We start from the raw sequence: 15417 nt of genomic DNA on the forward strand, positions 1-15417 counted from the left end.
TTTATTGTAGCTCTGAGAGACAGAGTAACAACAGGACAACCCCCAGAAACCCAGAAGACAAAAGTCAGAGATTGATGTGCATTATAATGAGTGAAATAAGTATTTGATCCTTTTGCAAAAGGTGACTTAGTACTTGGAGGCAAAACCCTTGGTGGCAGTTACAGATGCTTCTTGTAGGTGGCCACCAGGTTTTCACAAATCTCAGGGAGTATTTTGTCCCACTCCTCTTTGCAGATCCTCTCCAAATTAGTAAGATTTCAAGCTACATTTCTTCACGTGTAAAATTGAACTGCTGCAATACAAAATCTCTGATCCCTAAGCTTTTGAAATGGTGCAGGGGAATATTGTGAGCAATGGTATCCATAGCTGCTGAGACAGCCAGCCAGATTAACAGGCTCTCACTCACCCATCTCTCTCCTGGACCAGGTCATCAGAACGACAAATGGCCAATTCGGCCCCCAAACCTGACCTCCCCAGACAAAGGTGACTTTTGGAGCCAATGTATTAGTGAGGTCACACGCAGAGCGGCAGTAAAACACCGCTCCGCAGCAACAGTTAAATATGAGTCAGTGTGTCATGGAGCTAAACACTAGAGATCCATGGGATATCTTTAATTACTACTTGTTCCTAATAGCAGGTAAATCATGAATTAAGATGGCTCCATGCAGGTAAACTGCTAATTATTGCATTTTAAAGAGTGGTGTGGAAAGACATACAGTGCCTTCTCTCATCCATGTGGTTTGGGCAAGTCTTTAAATAAATGCAACGGCCTGGTTTGCATGTAAGGTAAAAGGTAAAGGACCGCTGGACAGTTAAGTCCAGTCAAAGGTGACTGGGGTTGCAGCGCTCACCTCACTTTCAGGCCGAGGGAGCCGGCGTTTGTCTGCAGACAGCTTTCTGGATCATGTGGCCAGCATGACTAAACTGCTTCTGGGGCAATGGGACATCATGACGGAAAACAGAGCGCACGGAAACGCTGTTTACCTTCCCGCCACAGCGGTACCTATTTATCTACTTGCACTGGTGTGCTTTCAAACTGCTAGGTTGGCAGGAGCTGGGACAGAGCAACAGGAGCTCACCCCGTCACGGGGATTCGAACCACCAACCTTCTGATCGGCAAGCCCAAGAGGCTCAGTGGTTTAGACCACAGTGCCACCCGCGTCCAACAACTGGCATTTAGATCCATTGCTGCTTCCTACTGTGGATGCCGAGCCGAGCCGTCATTGCTAGTAGCCACCAGTCCTGTCCTCTGTGAAGTTGCCTGTTCCTCTTTGAAAGCCATCAAAGTCATTGGCCTTTGCAGCCTCCTGTGGAAGGGAGTTCCCTTGTTTAACTCGGCACTGCATGAAGAACTACTAGTGCACAGTGAGAAAACCACCAGCACATCACTCCTTCCCCTGTTCCTGCTGGGCTTCCAGGAACTCATCCATAGTTTACACACACATCCCAAAAAAAGCCATGAGGGGTAAGCCACGAACAGACTTTAGTTACAGCTTGTAGTTTGTTTACAACAGCATTTCTTAATTTAGGTTCCCAGCTGTTGTTGACTACAACTCCCATTATCCCTAGTAAGGAGGACCCGTGGTCAGGGATTATGGGAGTTGTAGTCCAACAACAGCCAGGGACCCAAGTTTGAGAAACACTAGTTTAGAGGATGACAAACCACAAGACCAGGTTCAGATTTACAGTGGTACCTCGGGTTACAGACGCTTCAGGTTACAGACGCTTCAGGTTACAGACTCCGCTAACCCAGAAATAGTACCTCGGGTTAAGAACTTTGCTTCAGGATGAGAACAGAAATCGTGCTCCTGCGGCGCGGCGGCAGCGGGAAGCCCCATTAGCTAAACTGGTGCTTCAGGTTAAGAACACTTTCAGGTTAAGTACGGACCTCCAGAACGAATTAAGTACTTAACCCGAGGTACCACTGTAATGCCAAGGCTTGGCTCCTAGTATAGCACAGGAGGAGAAGGAGCAAAGCAACCACAATTTTCAGTAGTTATTTTCTTATCATTGCATATATTAGAGATAAACTAGGAGATTTGGAATGACCTTATAAGAAAGGTAGATTTAGAGGTGTGAGGAAAGGAGACAGCAGGGCTGATAGATCGTCAAGATGGGGGGAAATATGGGAGAAATGTACCTTGGAAATGTTAAAGAGTTCTTCTTATATGCCACGGTTGCAGCAAGAGTTCTCGTTGCAGCAAATTGGAAAAGTGACAAAGTCCCGTCAAGATTAGAATGGATTCAAAAATTGGCTGAATATGCGGAATTAGATAGCATGTCAGAAAAAAGATAAAAAATAAACCAAAACAGGTATTTATCTCAAAATGGGAAGTTTTTTAAATATATTTGAAAAATAACAATTGTAGTCTAAGGTTATTTGCAGCATTCAAATAATTTCAGTAGCAGTTGTAAGAATGATGTAAAACCTATGAATGGATCAAGGGTAATTAAACTTGAACAAAACTAGTTATGTAATGGCAGTGAACAAATGATACAGAATCTGTAATAATAGACGGGAAGTCTGGTCGATAGAAAAAGACCACTTTTATTTTATGATTTGAAGGCTATTAGTTGATGTATCAATTCCCTTCTTTTTTGTTTGGTGGTGATAGAAATTTGCTTTCTTTTTCTTTTTGGTGTGTTAAAGTGAATGATAACAATCAAATCTTTAAAAAGAAAAAAAGAAAGAAAATGTCCATAAGAATAAAATAAAATTATTATAAATTCATGGTATTTAACACCAGTCAGATTAAATCAAATAAACAATGAATATTTGGTGTTATGTTGCAGGGGATGCCAGGAAACCGGGAATTATGTTCACGTGGTCGGGGTGTAAATATATACATTCTTTTGGCAAAGGGTGTTTAAGGAGATAACAGAAATCACTGGGTTAAAGCTGACTGAAAGCCCAGAGGTAGCATTATTATCAATGTACGATGGGGTAGAAGGTTCGCAGGCTAAGAAGGACTTGCTCACAAATTTATTGACAGCTGCACGAATTATTATAGCCAGGAAGTGGAAGGGGCAAGGTGAATATAAAATGGAAGAATGGTACAAAGAGTGTGGGATATAGCTATTAATGATAAATTATCATATGCCATTAAGGTAAGACAGGGAATATGCAGGAGAAATGATTTTGGGGAGATATGGAGGGTGTTTGTAGAATTTGTACTGTTAAAACAGAAAGGAGGCAAACCATCGCAAGAGGCATTGAAATTTTGGGAGGTTGGATAGTTAAAATTGAATGGTCTCGGTGGTGGGGTGCACATTTTTATTCTTATTTATGTATGATTATTACTTTGTCAAAATAAATATTTTAATAAAAAAAATAAAAAAATAAGGAAGGTAGATTTATAGCAAGTGTCATACCTTGGGTTACAGACGCTTCAGGTTGCGTTTTTTTGGGTTGCGGACCGCCGAAACCCGGAAGTACCAGAATGGGTTACTTCCGGGTTTCGGCGGTCGCACATATGCAGATGCGCTAAATTGCGCTTTGCGCATGCGCAGAAGCAACGAATCACAGCACGCGCAGACGCAGGTTGCGAACACTGCGGGTTGCAAATGTTGCAAGTTGCGTACGTGAATCCCGCAAAGATCACATTTGCAACCCGAGCGTCCACTGTACTTACTTTTCAATACAGTTGAAAAATATGAATACAGTGGTACCTCGGGTTACAGATGCTTCAGGTTACAGATGCTTCAGGTTACAGACTCCGCTAACCCAGAAATAGTACCTCGGGTTAAGAACTTTGCTTCAGGATGAGAACAGAAATCAGGTTGCGGCAGCGGGAGGCCCCATTAGCTAAAGTGGTGCTTCAAGTTAAGAACAGTTTCAGGTTAAGAACGGACCTCCGGAACAAATTAAGTTCTTAACCCAAGGTACCACTGTAGTGTAATACTATAAAGCCCATTCAACCAGCATTTACTATGTGTCATTCACCTTGTTCAGATTAAACAGTTTGCAAAAGAATTAAGGCCATGGAAGCCATTGCATTTTATCCAGGGATGTAGTATATACTGTGCAGGAAGGAATGCAATTTATAGCTGGTTCTTGAGCATTTGCCGCAACAATTGCATCTACAGTCAGACCTTGTTCTGTGTCTGCAGCAAACCCAGAAGTACTGCAACAGGTTACTTCTGGGTTCGTCGCTTGCATAATGCGCAGAAGCACTAAATCGTGCCACGCACAGACGTAGCGCTTTGACGTGCGTCATTTTCGGCTTGCGGACGGGCCCACGGAATGGATCCCATCCACAAAACGAGGTTTGACTGTACTTTGCAAACAAACATTTGAGCCTCCCCAAGCATCTGAGACCAGAGAGGAAAAATTCTCAGTGGGGGAAATATAATAGTATGGAGAAGTGGCTATCCCTTTGTCCAAGCCATCCTTAGATGCCACAAGGGACATTTCCAGTTTGAGGAACGAAGCAGATGGATTCACTGCTTTTTGGCCTACTTTAAAGCCGTACAGCAAAACATACATTTTCGTTTTGTTTTCAGTTCAGGTTTGTTTGGTAGCTAGGATTAAGTTGCAGTCTACTCTGTTGACTTTGTGGATTTCTATTTTCTAGATTTTTGGAGAGGCATATTCTGATAACATGTGCTACTTGTGTGAAAGTAAGCCTGGATCAATAAGCCTGTCCAGGTGATTTGTGCTTATATTGTGATGGCCATTGGCTTTAAACAATGAAAAAAATCTATTGATGGCTGTCCTTGTTTTTGTTTTTTATGTTGCAGCTGGCGACTTTCACATTTCAGCCTACTTTGTCAAAAGATGGACGAATCTTCGATGTATTACGGGTTGGCACCATGGCGGTAAGCTGTTTGTTTAACACTTTGGAGAAAGCAAGTGATGGCAGGAGCGGTTTATTTACAGAATGGCCAGACCAGCAAATGTATTATGAGGCAGTCTGTTTGTGTTGGTTAAAAGAATGGATTACACTGGAGAATGCAGGCATCCTGAACTTAGAAGGCCATGATTTCAAATTCGGCTGGCATGCATGTCTTTGGTATGGGAAGGAAAATTTTTTAAAAAGTTTTATGAACCATATTCTTAGGAAGAATCTGTATAGAGTTTGGGAGAAATATAAAAATCTGCTGGAAAGGAAAACACCTTTATGGCTATCTCCTATCAAGGCTATTACTATTAAGAGAGTCAATATCGATAGACAGTGGGCAACTTACAGGGAATTGCTGTACTTTACAGGGAGGGGGACCCAAACTGAAATCAATGGAAAATGTAAGGAGCCGTGTTACGGATTGGTTACAATACCATCAGTTACATGAAATGTTTAAATTAGATGGGGGGGGAGAGATTTTTCGGAGCAAAGCTCATAGTTTGAAAAAGAACTTCTACAAAACAAAGAAAATGGCCCCAGGCTCAGTGGTGTTCTGGACTGGAATAGAAAAAAAATATGGAGTGGAATGATCCCTTCCACTGCCCTCTCCCTTTTGCCTGCTTGAACTAGTGATGTTTTCTCTGGTTGTGTTGACCATGTCAGGGTATATACATGTGGCACACACATACATACCCCCCCCCTCCCACAATTGAGTGTCACACAATCCCATGTTTATGTACACCAGTGTGGGGTGGAAGGAGGATGCTACCAAACAGCAGCAGCAAGTGCACATGCCATTCTTTCGTGCGAGAAGAATGGAGACAACACATTGCAGCTGCCGGAAGCACAACAGCAAGCACTGATGGGCTGATGATCCATTTCGGCCGCACCCTGCAACACAGTCTTTCTTTCAGCTGCTAGGGAAGCCCGTCTGCTGAATCAGGGCCAATATTTGTGTTAGGATCTGGCTGTTGTCCTGTCGTTCTTTACTGCTAACTAACTTCTTAATCTTTTTAAAGTTTGCTTTTAACTCGGGTCAGGGTAATTGGCTGGGCCACACACCACATTTCTGCGAGGACAAGACTCAGCGCTTTCTTCCCCGAGTCTCCAGATTGTAAATCAGTGGAGTTTGCTCTGTGAGTCAGGCCTATTGTCAAAGGGTGGTACAAGCCCATGCAAGGAAGGGCTGTTGCCCAGCCTGCTTCTAGAAAACCGATTCTAGGTGATGTCATTGGACCTGGTCTCTCTTCATGTTTCCCCAAGCCAAGGAGCAAATAGGAGGATATGACATCAAATCTTACGCTGCCAGAAATAACATCACTTTCAGAACTTTTAAGAGTTAGGCTGAAATCCCTGCTTGAATCATGTTCGTCTTTAAATTAATGCTATATTTTTTTAGACACTGGATGTTTACTCTTATAGTAGAGCTTAGTTTTTAAAATAAATAAATGCAACAGTCTAGTTCTTCACTTTTGGGGCATGTGGGGGTGGGGATAAGAATTCAATTAAGTTTCAGTACAATCTTTCCTTAACATTTTGACTTCCCATCCTTACTTCCATGATGTTTCCATTCAAATCCTTTATCTACTGCAGGCATCCCCAAACTCCAGATGTTTTGGGACTACAATTCCCATCATCCCTGACCACTGGTCCTGTTAGCTAGGGATGATGGGATTTGTAGTCCCAAAACATCTGGAGGGCCAAGTTTGGGGGTGCCTGATCTACTGCCTTAAATGTAATCCTTTTTTTCTATAACAAGCATCCTGCATGACATTCCTTTATGATTTGCGTTCCTTTGCTTTTATCTCAAGTCGTGCCTGCAATTTCATTTGACTATAGTATTTTCTCAGATAGTACGGAAAGGGTTTCCACTCTTCCACAGGCATTTCGTCTTTTGGCTCTCTTATTTTTGCCGTCAATTTCACCATCCCTGCATGGTCTTAATAGTTTTAAAGTCCACTCCTCTTTCGTTGAAACTTCTTCTTTCTATTTCTGTGCCTGCAAAATTCTGGCTGCGGTAGTAGCGTACATAAACAATTTAACCAACTTTTTTTGTTCAGGCTTTTTTGAGACGACTGTTTTAAACATCTTCTTCAACTCATTATGTATCATTCCCCAAAAGCCTGTGACTTTTTTTTTTTTAACAAGTCCACCACGTATGAGCGAATGGCAATTTCAGAGGTGCTGTTTCTCTCAGGACTACAGAGAGAGAGAGCGCAGCTCCCCATCCCCACAGCTACTATTTGAATAACAAAAAAGGGTGTTGTTGTTGTTTAGTCGTGTCCAACTCTTTGTGGCCCCATGGACCAGAGCACGCCAGGCACTCCTGTCTTCCACTGCCTCCCGCAGTTTGGTCAAACTCACGTTAGTAGCTTCGAGAACACTGCCCAACCATCTCATCCCCTGTCGTCCCTTTCTCCTTGTGCCCTCAATCTTTCCCAACACCAGGGTCTTTTCCAGGGAGTCTTCTCTTCTCATGAGGTGGCCAAAATATTGGAGTCTCAACTTCAGGATATGTCCTTCCAGTTAGCACTCAGGGCTGATTTCCTTAAGAATGGATAGGTTTGATAAAAAAAAGGGTACATTCATTCTATTCTCACAATGCCACAACTAGCTTGGCTCACAGAGTCTGGTTTCCATGCCATGTGTTATGATATGGGTTAAGAAATGATTGGGAATTGGAAAGAAGAAAAAATCCCTACTAGAGAGGAATGGCAAATCAAGGTGTTGGACTACGCCGAAATGGCAAAATTGACCGGGAAGCTCAGGAACCAAGATGACAAAAACATGAATAAAGAATGGGAAAATTTTATAATTTATTTAGGAGGCCATTGTAAGCAGATGAAAACATTAGCAGGATTTTTAATAACCCCTGTAACGTAGCAAATAATATGGATAATATGGAGAGGTATAAAATATGGATTATGAAATAATATGTGGTTGAAAAAGTTGATAACAGGACCCATGCAGGGGATGGTGGGAAGTCTCGAGATTCAGAGAAATATCTAAATATGGATATGTATTTGGTGTTGTTACAACTCTACACTTGTAAAATTAAGTTTAAAAATAGTCTGAAAGTCAAAGGCAAAGCTGTGTCATTAAAACATATTTTGGTAAAGAAAAAAGGAAAAAAGAAAACAGCAGATTTATGACAACATGATGCACTGACTCTACCCACATGAATATCATTAGTGTCATACTCTATCTTCTCGTCTTGTGACAAAATGAAAAAGAAAAGAAAACCTAATTCAGACTTTTTCTTTTTTTGCTTCTGTGCTGCATGATGCGTAGATCTTTAAATCCCAATAAAACATCTTCCCAAAAAGAAAAAAAAAAGAAATGATTGGGCAAGGTGCAAAGAAATAGAAGTGTAATATTTTATTTTCTGTCCTCTGTGTGTGGCAAAACCTTGTGGTTTGGGGGGGGGGGGGGTTGGGGTTTTTTTTTCAGTTCTAGCAATTGACTTCAGCATATTTCCATGAGGCTTATGCAGTTTGGGTGCTCTTGTCTGTCAAGAGAAGTAAGTAATGCCATTAGCATAGATGCCAGTTGAAAAAAGTGCTGCGTGTTTAAAATCTTAAGGGATGAGGCAGCTTAGAGAGGGGCGTCTAAGCTTGTTAGTATGTGTGTATTTGAGGGAGCGGGGCAAAGATACACACAACATCCCTGTGCTTCCTTCTTTTGCAGAGTTGCGAATGTTTCCTGACCGATTTGTGGTTTGTGTCACAAGACTTGACTCCAGTCCACCTCCTCAGGTCAGTGAGAGTGTGGCACCGGGACGCACTGAAGGGTATTAAGAAACAGCACATTTTGCCATGCGCTGGTTAGAAACGTGGGTGGTTTTTATATTGGCCTTTGCCATTCACAGATTCTTGGCACGTGCTGGAGATGGAAAATGTTACAAAAATACTTAGGCCAAGTAGTTTAAAACTTGGAGTCAAGAAAATGTTCTCTGGGATCACAAGCTACACACCCAAGCAGGGGAAATGATGAGAACTTCTGGGAAGCGGACCACTTCTGCAAAGCAGGGTCGTTCCTTAGGGTGCAGAATAAAGCGACTTTACAAGCTTATTTTTTTAATTGCAACCTTGTTTTTTAAAATATTTTAAATGCTTTAATTTCGAGTGCTTCTGCAATCCATACTAAGCAGCTAGGGATTCTTGCAGAATTAATTATTTGCCACATTGCAATATGATACAGATCTCCCGCAGTAACGTCCAGAGCGAAATAGAGTCGTCCATTGGATTTCACACTAAAAAAAAATGTGGATAAGAAGGCCTAGTTTACAGGGGGCAGGGTTAGACGTTCATACATTGTGAAAAATATGTATTTAAATGCTATTTTTGCGTTAAAAAACAACAGCCCGCAGATGAATAGGGGGAATGGATGATCACAAGTGAAACTGACAGTGACTGCTTGATTGATCCATCCATCCCCAACTTTAGCTGAAGTTAAGGTAACATCCATTTAGTAATTAGAAGTATGTTTTGTGATTCTGAAAAAAAATCAAAAGTATATGTAAAATGTGTTGGGTATATGTTGTTGTTTAGTCGTGTCCGACTCTTCGTGACCCCATGGACAGACCACGCCAGGCACTCCTGTCTTCCACTGCCTCCTGCAGTTTGGTCAAACTTATGTTAGTAGCTTCGAGAACACTGTCCCGCCATCTTGTCCTCTGTCGTCCCCTTCTCCTTGTGCCCTCCATCTTTCCCAACACCAGGGTTTTTTTTCCAGGGAGTCTTCCCTTCTCATGAGGTGGCCAGAGTATTGGAGCCTCAGCTTCAGGATCTGTCCTTCCAGTGACAACTCACGGCTGATTTCCTTAAAAATGGATAGGTTTGATTTTCTTGCAGTCCATGGGACTCTCAAGAGTCTCCTCCAGCATTGTGTGTGTGTGTGTGTGTGTGTGTGTGTGTGGCAACTGTCACACTATTGGAGAATGCTAATGGTAACCAGTCTCTTTTTAATGAATTGGGCAATGGGCACTATTGGCAGGCAGCAAAACCTGGCACGAGAGAAATTAAAATTGCTTCTGGGACTAGTTTTGTTTTGTTGTAATGCTCAACATCATGAGGCGTTTCAGAACAGAATTTTTTTTCTCTGGGTGTGTTTTAAAAAATAACCATTCTTTGTGAGCCATGTCCAAATCAAACAGGGAGGGAGTTGATTTAACACTATTTTTTAGGTTGGCTGACCCAAAATGAGTGTATACAGGTTCCACCACTTCTGACCACTGTAGGAAGCATCAGTAGGAAGCCTTGGATTCAGAGGGCAATTTCACACTTAGACCTTTCCAACACATCTTTCATGGGAGCACAGTGGAAAGGAATTTGTCAAATGGGATGCATGTATGCTCGACCATTTTGGAGTTGCCTCCTTATTTCAACTTCCAACTTCCATTCATTTAATTCAGTGTTTCTACAGCCGTTGAGAATCTGCCTTATTTTTGCACATTTCATTGTTGGATGGTCTGCAGATGAAATGATATTTGCACATAACATTATTGGACAATCTGCTGATGAAATAATTTTGTACTGTGATTTGAAGCTGCCGGACACTGATGTCTTCTTGGCTGTGAATGAACAAATATACAGTGGTACCTCTGGTTATGAACTTAATTCGTTCCGGAGGTCTGTTTTTAACCTGAAACCGTTCTTAACCTGAGGTACCACTTTAGCTAATGGGGCCTCCCACTGCCGCCGTGCTGCTTCTGCGCGATTTCTGTTCTCATCCTGAGGTAAAGTTCTTAACCCGAGATACTACTTCCAGGTTAGTGGAGTCTGTAACCTGAAGTGTTTGTAAACTGAGGTGTTTGTAACCCGAAGTACCACTGTATAGACAGCTGTTTGAGGTTCTTTCAGAAGTCATTTTTGTCTGTTGTCATTTGAGATGCTTTTTAAGAGAAACACACACACACACACACGGAAAGAGCATAGCACAGCTTTCATTAAAAAGTATGGGTCAGTTGGAAGGTCTCTTGAACTACCAGGATGGTGGATAGACCTCTCCCTGCCCCACCAGATTTTTTGGATAGCGCTGCTCCCAGCTTCTTAGGTGGTCTCTTATACATTGTTTAGACTGCTTTAGAATGCCCTGTGTAGGAGAAAGGTTTGATTATACATTTGTGTACATCTGAAATACGTCTGGTGTTCTATTCTTAAATATGTGGCTTAAATAATAATATTTCCCCACTGATAATGCATTATGCCGCTGATGGTGGCAAGATTCATATTAAACTGTCATCTTGCCAAATAGATGGTGCCTCCTGTTCTTGAATATATTGTTTGCTAGGGTGACTGGGGCAACCCAGCCAGATGGGCAGGCTATAAATAATAAAATTATTATTATTATTATTATTATTATTATTAAAAAACGAGGTGAAGCTAGCTTGAGCTTGGGGGAGAAGGGAAAGTCTAAGGACATCTTTACGCCAGTGTTTCACATCGAATGCCAACATCAAACACTGACTGAAAGCATGACAGATGAATGGCGATACCAAGATAGACTGCTATGATGTTATCCACGTTATCAGAAACAAGCATTGCCTTTTTAAAGGATGCCGTTCCTTACTACAACACCTTTAATGCAGCTTTTACATTTTCCTAGGATGGAGGCATATTGCTTTTTGATTGTTGCTCAGCAGATGCTGAGCATCTGTTTGAAACAGAGAGCTGTTGGTTCTTAGTGGTCCCGAGCTGGCCCCTGCGTGTATTCTGAGCTGACTCCTCTATTCAGGGCAGATTTGGGACCAGTATATCCATTCAGCTACCATACATCAAAGGACAAAGCTTTTTCTTGGACTGCGCCACTTCAGGTTGCAGGGCGGAAGGATATTGACAAGCTGGAACGCGTGCAGAGGAGGGAGACCACGATGATCAGGGGTATGGAAACTAAACCTTATGAGGAACGGTTGAAGGAGCTGGGTATGTTTAGCCCAGGAAAGAGACCGAGAAGAGATGTGAGAGCCATCTTCAAATATCTCAAGGGCTGTCACATGGAAGAAGGAACAAGCTCTGGAGGAAAGGGCTCAAACCAATGGCTTCAAGTGGACAAGAAAAGACATTCTGACTAAACATTAAGGAAGAAATTTCTGACAGTAAAAGTTGTTCAAAGGTGGAACAGTCTCCCTTGGGAGGTGGTGGACTCTTCTTCCCCCTTTTCAAGAGTCTACACAAAAACCTTACACATTCGAAAGTAGTTGGATAGGGGAAAGTTTTGAGATGACTTTCAGACATTCCGCCCCCTGCCATTGTTCAGGAAGGTTTATCATAAGCAATTGTTCAAACAAGGTATGAAGGTAAAGGACCCCTGGATGGTTAAGTCCAGTCAGGCGACTATGGGGTTGCGGCGCTCATCTTGCTTTCAGGCCGAGGGAGCCGGCGTTTGTCTACAAATAGCTTTCCGGGTCATGTGGCCAGCATGACTAAACCGCTACTGGCACAACGAAACACCGTGATGGAAGCCAGAGCGCATGGAAATGCCGTTTACCTTCCCACAACAATGGTACCTACTTATCTACTTGCACTGGCATACTTTCGAGCTACTAGGTGGGCAGGAGCTGGGACAAAGCAACGGGAGCTCACCCCCTCACGGGGATTTGAACAGCCAACCTTCTGATCAGCAAGCCCAAGAGGCTCAGTGGTTTAGACCACAGCGCCACTTGCGTCCCAGTTGTTCAAACCAGCACCTTCTTCACTCGTGGCCTGAAATGGTATGGTCTGGGGAAAGCTTTATTCCGCCATCCAGCTGAATGAATAAACTGGCTCTCGAGAAAGCTAAAAAATGGAAATGGGGCATGCCTATAAAAGGAGGTGGTATAAAGTTATGAAAGATGGCAAATATTTTGAAATAGCTGTGCACAGAATATAGCTGAGAGGCCCTTAGGGCTAAGCAGTAAATATTTCCAGCTTTTCTGAGAGATCTGTATTTGTTCAGTGTTGAAATAATGGAGATATTTGGGAAGATGGGGAAGTCTGGATGAAACAAAGCTACTTTGAGGGCACACCCAGACTTAGGTTAGGAAATAACTTCTAAGAGAGCAATGATACATTTTCACTCTCCATAACCATGATTAATAGTTGTCAGTACCTTCAACTGGAATAATTATCTAACAGATACATTCTGATATCACTTTTTACGGGTGGGACACCAGAAGGGAAGTATCTTTTAGCGTAGACCGATTTACAAAGATAAACCGTAGATTTTGCAATATATATAAAATATATATATATCACCAAGTCCCTCGGTTGTTTTTCAAAGATGCCAAGATAGTGACGAGTGGAAAGCAATCCTCATGAAATCAGAATTCTGAGTGTTAACTCTCACTTCAAACTAAGAGCTTGTATGTTTATGTCAGCTGTAATGCTTTTATTTCCTAAAGTCTTTTCGTTGCCCCGCTTTTACCCTAGGTCTTGTAAAATTTGATTCCTATTTTGTTTTCTAAATATTTGATTACATTTTATTGCCTATTGAAAATAATGTTTTATACCTTGCTGAATTGCTAACTGTCTAGAAGGACACTCCTTCCTTCTGTTTGCAACTGTGCAAAATGTACATAAGCTTATTTGGAGTGATTTTATACAATGCGATAGAAGTGGGGGAAGCTGGCGAGGAGCTTGTTGTACTAGAATAACATCATGAAAATTTGCCTTGTGCCTATTGGCTTCTAACTTGTTGGAAGTCGGTGCCATGATTTCTGAAGGCTTCCTGGGAGAACACATATTAGCAGACCTGCTTCCTTTCCAACAGTGGGTAGCTGAATCTAAGCCAAAAGGAAAAATAAACAAAGGGGAAGGACACTGAAGCAGGGGCAAGGTTCATTTTCTTCAATTAAATATGCATTTATACCAAAGTACTGATAAAAACACTATTCACCTTTGCATTCTAGTAATGCATTAATACAGTGTGCTGTTTTTGCTTTCCCTGTCAATAAAAACTGAGCTCGCCTCTTGAACAATTTTCTTTTTCTTTATAATTTTTTTTTCCAAATTACAGTTTTACAATCACATATCCAACATACAACATAAAGACAAAATTCCATCTACTGGACTTCCCTCCTCCCCTTTGTGGGTCCTATTGTTAATCATTTCCTCTTGCATATTTTATAATAATCCACATCTTTTAGATCTCCATTATATCCAAAATTCACTATTAAACTACAAGTGTTATTCCCATCCTACTAACAGTTTTAGCTATTTACAGTGGTTTTTAAGATAAATTATAAAAAATTCCCCATTCCTTATTAAATTTTTGGTCTTCCCGATTTCTGATTCTTCCGGTCATTTTTACCATTTCGCCATAATCCATCAACTTAATCTGCCATTCTTCTCTGGTCAGGACTTTATCTTCTTTCTATCTCTGGTCTGCACAACAATTTTCAACCTGGCATCTGTTGCAATCTTCTTCTGAAAGGAAGCAGCCAGGATGAAGACCACATGAGTAATGGCTGGGATGAAAGTGTGAGAGAGGGGATTTGTCCTGGTTAGTGATGCTCCTCTGGTCTGACCACTATTCTCATCGAGGGCAAGTTGATACTGTCAGCTGAGCCTCCCTAATCCAACTATAAATGGCAAGATCAAGGATAAGTGCTATTGACCTTTGAAGTCATCAACAGTTATTGTCCATGCTGCCATAATTAGATCAGCAAACAGCCACTTCTATTGCCGTTTTGGAATTTACCCTTGTAAAATAAGGATGTTTATTTCCAGCAACCGTTTGGGATATTTGGGATATTGCAAAGGTGAGTCGGCAGAAAGTGTGCTCCGTGGAAGGGAGAATGAGCAAGAGGGATGCTTAATGCAGCCTTTGACAACCTGGTGCCCTCCACCTGTTTCAGACTGGAACTCCCAAGGCTGGCTGGAGCTGATAGGAATTGCAGCCCCAAACATCTGGCGGGCACCATGTTGACAAAGCCTGCCTTAGTCCCCCACCAGTCCTCCCTCTTCCTTCCCAAAAGGGTTGGGACTTGCAATTGAAGGGGGAGAATTGGAAAGAAGAGGAATAAATTGTTTTAATATATTAACACATTTCTCTCCCTCTGTCAGCTCTCCCCTACCAATGCCCTGCTGCTGTGTGTAGTTCATCTGTCATAAGTTAGTACTTACATGGGTCTTCCATTATTTTGATATCCAACAGAACTTTGATACAGTCGTACCTTGGTTAACAGATGACTTGTGAGTTGAATGTTTTGGCTCCCAAATGCCGCAAACCCGGAAGTGAGTGTTCTGGTTTGCAAACATTCTTTAGGAACCCGAATGTCCAGTCCAGCATGGCTTCCGCGACTTCCGATTGGCTGCAGGAGCTCCCTGCAGCCAATCAGAAGCTGCTCCTTGGTTTCCGGATGTTTTGGAAGTCGAACGGACTTCCGGAACAACTTCTGTTTGTCTTCCAAGGTACCACTGTATTTGGAAATCCATGTTCGTTTTCCCCTGTAGTTTTTTTTACATTTCCACTTACTTTCTTCTTAAAATATTTTTATTGATTTGCATCTTCTGATTGGCTGGCAGGAGCTTCCTGCAGCCAATCAGAAGCCGCTCCTTGGTTTCCGGATGTTTTGGAAGTCGAACGGACTTCCGGA

General features: G+C 42.1%; 1 protein-coding gene across 3 annotated transcripts in view; it reads left to right on the top strand.

Moving 5' to 3' along the window:
• SLX4IP (SLX4 interacting protein) overlaps window positions 1-15417 on the top strand; it is a 96385-nt gene that overhangs the window by 67475 nt on the left and 13493 nt on the right. For 2 of the 3 annotated variants that reach the window (XM_080999402.1, XM_080999401.1), the window contains exons 5-6: window positions 4741-4818; window positions 8529-8596. In XM_080999402.1, coding sequence (XP_080855528.1) covers window positions 4741-4818; window positions 8529-8596 — 146 coding nt within the window. The remainder of the gene's footprint in view (window positions 1-4740; window positions 4819-8528; window positions 8597-15417) is intronic. The other variant, XM_080999403.1, reaches the window with a different exon arrangement.

The sequence above is a fragment of the Podarcis pityusensis genome (genome assembly GCF_964106645.2).
Source record: "Podarcis pityusensis genome assembly, chromosome: 3".
Taxonomy (NCBI): Eukaryota; Metazoa; Chordata; class Lepidosauria; order Squamata; family Lacertidae; genus Podarcis; species Podarcis pityusensis.